This window comes from Garra rufa, chromosome 1, assembly GCF_049309525.1.
Source record: "Garra rufa chromosome 1, GarRuf1.0, whole genome shotgun sequence".
In the NCBI taxonomy this organism is placed as follows: domain Eukaryota; kingdom Metazoa; phylum Chordata; class Actinopteri; order Cypriniformes; family Cyprinidae; genus Garra; species Garra rufa.
Genome location: NC_133361.1, coordinates 37,373,778 through 37,382,626, shown reverse-complemented (window position 1 = coordinate 37,382,626; position 8,849 = coordinate 37,373,778). Strand labels below are relative to the sequence as shown.

General features: G+C 33.7%; 1 protein-coding gene across 1 annotated transcript; it reads right to left on the bottom strand.

Moving 5' to 3' along the window:
• Positions 1–274: 274 nt before the first annotated feature.
• yipf2 (Yip1 domain family, member 2) lies at positions 275–8,312 on the bottom strand. Its single transcript, XM_073835347.1, has 9 exons — positions 8,023–8,312; positions 7,863–7,939; positions 7,628–7,773; positions 7,439–7,519; positions 5,468–5,555; positions 3,803–3,919; positions 3,358–3,524; positions 3,087–3,269; positions 275–906 (listed from the first exon to the last, which is right to left on the bottom strand). Exons 2-9 carry the CDS (start codon positions 7,891–7,893, stop codon positions 814–816), a joined length of 906 nt encoding a protein of 301 aa, XP_073691448.1. The 5' UTR covers positions 7,894–7,939; positions 8,023–8,312; the 3' UTR covers positions 275–813.
• Positions 8,313–8,849: the final 537 nt, after the last annotated feature.

Genomic DNA, 8,849 nt, shown 5'->3' with positions numbered 1-8,849 from the left:
TGAGATATTTCATGCGTTTACATCCATACAGTGGAAGTCACTGGGCACCAAAATGGTTTAGTTACCAACACTTTTCATATTATCATATTTTATGGTTCATAGAAGAAAGTTACACAGCTTTGGAATGACATGAGGGTGAGTAGATGATGACAAAAGTTACATTTTTGGTCGAACTGTATGAAAACAGTATGACATTTAAGTGCAAAGCATACTTAGACATGAGTGGTGAAGCAACTGTCTCCATTCACACCAAACAAGTTCAAACAGACAAGTCTGACCCTGACAAAAATGATTTTAATCCACAGTGTCAAGCAGAAAACTGTCCAGGAAAGCAACATTAAATACTTAATACAGGTACTTCCTCTCAATCTACAGAACAATGAGAGAAAGTAGCCTAAAAGGAAAGAAAGCAGTCAGGGGTTATAAGGCAAACCTCAAATCAGTTCACAGTAATACAAGATCGCTCTTATAAATTACTCTATTTTGATAGAAAGAAACTTAAATTATAGGTAATAAGTGACCATAACACTTGAAGAAAATAACATCAGGTAGGTAGGTCACTTTATATATTAAACAAAAAGTACAAACTAAAGTCATTAGTAAATCATTATTGTGATCTGAGCAAGATTACTTTATCTGCTGGGTTAGTTACAAACTGGAAACACTTTCAGTGTGTTCGCTGGGAATGCTTGTGTGCGTCAAACGTCAGCACACTAACCTGAACTCCATTGCTCAGTTATCATAATTACTACATAATTTCCATGTCCTTTGAATGTAAAGACTCCTAGATTCCCATTTAGTTGGTCAATGATGCTATCCCACTTTAGTTGTTGTGAGATCTGCGGCTGGGGTCGTCTTTCCGAAGTGAGATGATCCTGTCTTTGTTGGCGTATGGAAGAAGTAGAGCTAAAACGAGAGATGGAAGTGTATGTTGTAATTTTACCAGAAGAAATTACCAATCAAACTGCAGTTGGAAGGGGAGGTAATGCTTATGCTATTTATTTCAGTCCTTCTTACAGGATACACTATCATTCAAATATTTAGGGTCAGTAATATTTACAGTTGAGGTCAAAAGTTTACATACACCTTGCAGAATCTGCAAAATGTTAATTATTTTAGCAAAATAAGAGGGATCATACAAAATGCTATGTTATTGTTTATTTAGTACTGACCTGAGTAAGATATTTCGCATAAAAGACATTTACATATAGCCCACAAGAGAAAATAATAGTTGAATTTATAAAAATGACCCCGTTCAAACAACAAACAATGAACAACTATCACGAAACAACACAGCTGTGGTTCATTTACAAGCCAGTATTAACAATCAAGGGGATGTAAACTTTTGAACAGGTTCATTTTTATAAATTCAACTATTATTTTCTCTTGTGGACTATATGGAAACATCTTCAATGTGAAATATCTTATTCAGGTCAGTACTAAATAAAAAAATAACATGCATTTTGCAGATTCTGCAAGGTGTATGTAAACTTTTGACCTCAACTGTATAAAAACACAGAAAATAGTATTTATTGTAAAATGTTATTACAAATTAAAAGACCTGTTTTCTATTATTAAATATTTTAAAATGTAATTTATTCCTGTGATGACACAGCAGACTTTTTCAGAAGTTATTTTTCCACTCTGGAGTGTCATATCATCCTTTGATAAACATTTTAATATGCTGATTTGCTGCAGAGACATTTCTCATTATTATCAGTTCTAAGAACCGTTGTGCTTAATATTTTTGTGAAATCTTAATACAAAGTTTACTTTATATACACACACACTGGCCCTAAACGTTTCAATGATAGTGTATGTCACGTTATAAAGTACTATCAACAGCATATGTTGTTGTCAGTCACCACATAATTCAATATGGACTCATCCTCTGGTTTGTAAAAATTAAATATCCCGAGTTCACTTGCTGTGATATCAAACTGGTTCCAATTAAATGTGTTAGCATTAAATAATATCCAATGTTTCAACACGCCATAACCTATAGAAGACAGTTTCCGCCACTAAATAAAAATAGGTTATTGCGACTTATCTATTACAATTCTGACTTTTTTCTCAATTGTGAGACAAACTCACAATTCTGAGAAATAAAGTGGCAATTGCGTGATATAAACTCGCAATTCTGACTTTTTTCTCATAATTGCGAGTTATAAACTCAGAATTCCATGATATAAACTCACAACTGCAAGTTATGAAAGTCAGAATTGCGAAATATAAACTCGCAATTCTGTGAATATATCAGTCTTTTTTTTCTCCTTAGAACTGGACTTTATAACTCGCAATTGCAAGTTTATATCTCATACGTTTACACACATACGTTTAAATACTGCAATTCTGACTTTATATCTAGCAAATCTGACTTTATAACTCGCAATTGTGCACTTATATCTCAGTTCTGAGAAAAAAAATCATAAATGTGAGATACAAACTCACAATTGTGAGAGAAAAAAAAGTCAGAATTGTGAGATAAAAAGTCGCATTTTTTTTTTTTATTCAGTGGCGGAAACAGGCTTCCATAATAACAGCTATAAAGGTAAACAAAGCTGCTTTTGCTTTGTTTTCACAGAAAAATTACAGAAATTATGGTAGAGCATAACACGCAGTTGCTCATAAAAAAAAGTTTTTTAAGTTTATAGAGTTTTATAGCTCAAAAAACAAGTCTTTGAAACAATTTTCTCTGGTTATTAACAGGATGATAGCGATTAAAGGAATAGTTCACTTCCAAAATAAAAATGTACTGATAATTTACATCCATTTGTCGTCAAAAAAAGTACACAAATTTGTATTGCTTTAAGAAAAGGACTGATCGTTTCGTTAGGTAAGACCCTTAGTCCTCCCTTTTGAAGCTGCACTGAAAATGCAATTTGGACCCTCAACCCGTTGATCCACATTGAAGTCCACTATAAGGAGAAAAATTCTGGAAAGTTTTCCTCAAATACCTTAATTTCTTTTCGAGATCTTGGATGACATGGGGTGAGTAAACTATCAGGAAAATTTTATTCTGGAAGTGAACTAATCCTCGAAGGTGTATTTGACTTAGAATATTTCCTTTGAATATTTTCTCTCACCTTAAAGCCAACAGCCAGAAGGGCATGAAGTGACACTATTACCGCCATGGTAGCGAATGCTGTTAGTTTAGTGTCATCGCGAACAGCCGGCCAGAATGTCATAACCAACACGGAGCCAGAGATCACCATGGCAATGGCAATCAACAGCCACTCAAGCCAGTAGACGGGAATGGTCCATAATATCTAAAAACAGACACCGAGTATGACTTATCAGGTCTAACGTCATAAAGTCTGACAGTGTCTTTTTTTTTTAGATGATCTTTGTACTTACCGAGGCAGGGATATAAATGAACAGAGAGTAACCGTAGACACACACAGTCTCTAAAAACGTGTAACCACTGATTTGTCTGTCAACACTTTGACGCCACGTTAAGAAGCCCCAAACTCCTAGAGGCACCAGCCATGCATAGAGGAACACAGTGATAGCTGCGATCGAGACTGAAACGAAACAAAATCTATATTTAGAATGTGCATAAGGGACTGACATTGACACATGTTCTTTTTTATTAAAAAAAAAAGTTTATGAGTTGTGGGTTTAAATTACTGGTTGACATTTAGATTCTCTGAACCTCAAATCTGATTGGTTGTTTATATAATATTATTTAGTTAAACTTTTATATGACTAAAACAAATACATAACCAAAAAGTTGTTCTGTTGTATTCCAAAGTACTAAAAGAATTGTTCTCCACAATTTACATGCCCACTGCTGTCTCACCTCTGTTGAACTGTGGTCTGTAGTGATACCCTGGGTCTCCCATCTTAATCAGAAATGTGTAGAGGTCTCCGCTGATGGCCACTGAGAACACTAGAGTCACACAGATCCAGAAAGGACCTGACAAGAGGAAGGAGAACAAAAACTAAAATGTCTGACAATTATGTGATTATACACACACATACAGTATGACCCAGGAACACAAAACCAGTCATAAGAGTTTTTTGAAATTGAGATTCATACATCATATATAAATAAGCTTTCCATTGATGTATGGTTTGTTAGGATAGGACATTATTTGGCTGAGCCTGAGATACAACTATTTGAATATCTGGAAACTACAGGTGCCAAAATATCAAAATATTAGGGGTGGGCATAGATTAATTTTTTTAATCTAGATTAATCTAGATTAAATCTTGGAATTAATCTAGATTAATCTAGATTAAAATGGCTAATTTGAATTCTGCTGAAGGCATTCAGAATATGTGTGCTACCCAAATAATGAATTAAAGTCTTTGAGAATGGATCATAAAGCTCATAAAGCTGTTCTATGATAATTTGTTGATGAAAATAAATTAATGTTCAATTAGATGTACTTGTGTTTACTAACTAACTAACAATGAAATTATTTTTTCTACCTATTAGATTGTGTTTTTTTAACGTCAACACCTACCCAACCCATTACATGTTACACCGTACTTTTATTTTGACAGGTTGCCGTGAAGTTTCTGTGTCATACAGTATGATATGATGCTAGTTTTCTCAAATGAAACGGTAAAAGTGACACTCACAGCAGTTTGGGAGATTGAGTTTATCTGTTCATGTGAGATGCAAATGCCAAAAATTACCGGGAGCGTCACGTGTGTTTCAGTATGCGTGTAGTAAAAGCTCGTCTCCGCAATGCATACATACAGCTAGGCAAACGGAACATACCGGATTCATATTAAAACGGTCTTTATGCATTTCAGTTTTCACATACACTAGTCCATATCGCGATTTGAATTAAGTGACTGACCAACATTTGATTTATGAATCCAAAAAACGACGAATTTACGTGGCATTTCGCTATAGTAGATTCGGTTTTTATGAATGGAGGACGACGCGATCCCGTCTGTGTTTTGGCGGAGGAGACTTAAACGCGCGATCATATATTCTACAGTCTTCGGTATACATCCGCGTTAAACTATCAAGGTGAAAGTCATCATAGCTTGCGTAGTTTAGACCCAGCTCCCAACCCAAATTTGAGAATAGATTAACGGCGATATTTTTTTTATCGCGCGATAAGAGTTTCACGTTAACGCAGCACGTTAACGCCGATAACGGCCCACCACTACAAAATATTGAAGAAAATCACCTTCAAAGCTGTTTAAATTAAATTCTTGGCAATGCATCTTACTAATCAAATTTAAGTTTTGATTTATTTAAGGTAGGAAATTTACAAAATATCTTCATAGAACATGATCTTTACTTATTATCCTAATGAGTTATGGCATAAAAGAAAAAGCAATCATTTTGACCCATAAAATGTATTTTTTGGCTATTGCTACAAATAGACCCGTGCTACTTAAGACTGGTTTTGTGACCCAGGGTCACATATATTCATATTCAAGAAATTGTTTGGCTGTGTTAAGAGGTGCTCTGCAAGATTAAAAATAATATCTACATTACCATAGAGATCAGGGTTATTTCGAATGTGGTGTTTGACGAAATTCCGTCCTGGCAAAGGCATGACTGAACCCTTTATCCTATCCAGCACCTAAAATAATAAAGATAACAGCAGCAGTTGTTCGAATGTGGTCATTCCAAGTAGATAAAAGACCAAGCAACAAGGATGAACTATTAAAAATGAAAACAAATTTAAATGTGAGAAAGTTTAAAAGTGAAATTACATATTACTACTAATATTATGCCAATTTTGTCAGAAATACTGGTTAACCTATGTATTTTCTTGATATTTTGTGACTTTTTTTCTCATTTACAGTGAACATGAACAAGTACTCAAAGTTTCTACCACACTGCTATACAAAGACTTGTAATGTTTTTTTAAAAAGTCTCATCAAGGCTGCATTTATTTGATCAAAAATACGGAAAAAAACAGTAATGTTGTGAAAAGTTATTCCTGTGATGCAAAGCTTCAGAAATCATTCTAATATGCTGATTTATTACTTTAATTATCAATGTTGGCAACAGTACTTTAACAAATATTTGGAACATATGATATCAGAATTATCTAATGAATAAAAAGTTCAAAAGAACAGTATTTATTAAAAATAGAAATCTTTTCTATCAATATAAGTCTTTGCTATCACTTTTTATCAATTTAACACATCCTTGCTGAATAAAAAAAAAAATAATAAAATGTACTTACCCCAAAATTTTGAACAGTAGTTCATACTGTTAGAAAAGATTTTTATTTTTTAAAAAATGCTATTTTTTAATTAAAGAATCCTGCAAAAAAGTATCACAGGTTCCAAAAACCTGGTTCCAGCACTGATAATAAATTGATATTTTGCTGTCAGTTTTTGCTGTCAGTACTATTCCTAATGTATTTATGTATTTGGCAGATGCAGATTATGTGTAAGTGAGTTTACAGCATACATTTTTGTCAGTTCATGCAAGGTAATTTTGCTAATTTCTCATTGCAAGCGATATTCTTCTATCATTTTTTGGTTTACAAAATTACGTTTAAAATGATTAAATGCTTTAAAAAATGGTTACAAATAGTTATTATTAAGTGTACAGTTAGTAATAATAACGTTAATTTTATTTATTTTGGATAATGTGTGGGAACTATTAAGGTGAATTATACTGAATCCAATTAGGGACAATTTGACTAAATCCACAAGAACAGTTCTTCCATATTTAGTCTGTCTCAGTTTGTTCTGTTTCTTCATGTCATTCCAGACAGACTGGATGATGGTGAGATCATATGTGACCCTGGACCACAAAACCAGTCTTAAGTCGCTGGGGTATATTTGTAGCAATAGCCAAAAATACATTGTATGGGTCAAAATTATTGATTTTTCTTTTATGCCAAAAATCATTAAGAAATTAAGTAAAGTTCATGTTCCATGGAGATTTTTTGTAAAATTCCTACTGTAAACATATCAAAATGTAATTTTTGATTAGTAATATGCATTGTTAAGAACCTAATTTGGACAACTTTAAAGGTGATTTTCTCAGTCTTTTTGATTTTTTTGCATCCTCAGATTTCTGATTTCAAATAGATGTATCTCAGTCAAATATTGTCCTATCCTAACAAACCATACATCAATAGAAAGCTTATTTATTGAGCTTTCATATGATGTATAAATCTCAGTTTTGTCAAATTTAACCTTATGACTGGTTTTGTGGTCCAGAGTCACATATCTCCTGTTTGGGGCACTGGTTGTTGTCAGACTCCTTGTGCAACAAAAGTCTCACTGGATTATTACAATTAATGGCAAAATTAATGTTTGGAAATGTAAACGAATGTTTCCTACTGATGCACTACAGCAAAAGATAGAAATAACATAGCATTTTTTAGCTGGTAAAATACCAGTGTTCTAATCATTTTGGCCACCACTGTAGTGATTGTACCAAGAGTCATAACATAATAATAAGAGGGTTATAAAGAGGTAAGTATGAAAACAAATGTACCTGCACTGTATCTACGTTGAAGAATGACTGATAGTATTCAAACGTCCAAAAGCCACCAGTTTGTTTTTCACCTCCAAGCAACTGTGAGAAAATGAAAAAAAAAAACATTTAATGACCTTTAAACTAAGATGCACTTGAAATACACAGCTATGTGTGACTATATTTGCCTGTTTAGTTTTTTCAGCTCACCTCTGAACTCTCTTGCGTATTGTCTTCATCGTCTGACAGATCAACTCTGACATCTCCAGAGGAGGTTGCTGCTGCGCTGGGGTTGGAGATGCTGAGGGTTGAGGCTCCAGGATTTGAAGACAGGAGATCTGCTGCTTCCTCAAACTCTGGAAACGTGCAGAATAAAGAATTAAAGCAGAGAGACAGAGAGACAAAACAAGAGGGTAACGTTACACATAAGACACACAAACCTTACCCTGAAAGTTTAAATCATCTGGACTAGCCATGACTGGAGATCACAGGATTCTCAGGGAGTTCTCATATGAATACTATCTGCTCGGAAAGAAGACAATAAACACAATATAATCATACGACAGCCGTCACTACCAAAATCATATTTCGACTAATTCACTCACCTGATTGCTACAATATGGTATCGTTAATCCTGCAGTAGTTACGCCAATGCTGACTCCTTCTGGCAACTTCAACAATCAAGCTTATTTTGAGCTAGCAGGTACAAAAACAATAGTTTCGTCAGCCCGGATAGTACTTAATAAGACCTTTTGACTAAGTGAGATTTAAAAAATCATTAGCCGATTCGACTGTAGCTAGAATAGATTTGATAACGTCTTAATACACAGGGATTTATCGTTATCGTCTCCATATTCCACGTCACCTGCAGGGTTCCGGTGCGTCAAAACACAATCACGTGACCGGAACAAAGCCGGAACTAAAACTGGTATGTTTTTACCGGTTTCACCGCTTTATTCTAGTTTATTGATGGCTTAATTAAGACAGGTTGTATTATGTATTTGACAAAGATGTGTGTATGTTTTGTTTTGTTTTGGGGTTTTTTAATTAAAAAAAATGTGTCGTTATTATTTTGTTCTTGTAAATAGGCTACTTTGATCAAACAGTTTCCTAACTGTTATCTAATAGTTTCGTATATTCGACAGTCGTATTTAATAATACATAAATATTTAAAAAGTGTTGTGAAATAAATTCAATATTTTCTGGCTGAATTCCACATTCACAAATCCAAATATGAATACAAATAATTCTAGACCTCTCTTTTTTTATATAAAAACTTTAAAACATTATCTATTTTTTTTAATTATGCAGTAAACAGCAACAATTACAACTACATAAACAAAATAACAAAAAGACAACGAGGGTTGCATACATTAATCCAAAGCATATTATATTAGCTTATAGGATTTACACCATGAAAGAGTCTTACATG

Excerpts from the sequence above, each read along its gene's own strand:
- yipf2 (XM_073835347.1), bottom strand. The coding sequence starts at position 7,893 with ATGGCTAGTCCAGATGATTTAAACTTTCAGG. Across the intron at positions 7,774-7,862 it reads AGATGATTTAAACTTTCAGG|AGTTTGAGGAAGCAGCAGAT; the intron begins GTAAGGTTTGTG and ends GCACGTTTCCAG. Across the intron at positions 3,525-3,802 it reads CAGACCACAGTTCAACAGAG|TCTCGATCGCAGCTATCACT; the intron begins GTGAGACAGCAG and ends GTTTCGTTTCAG.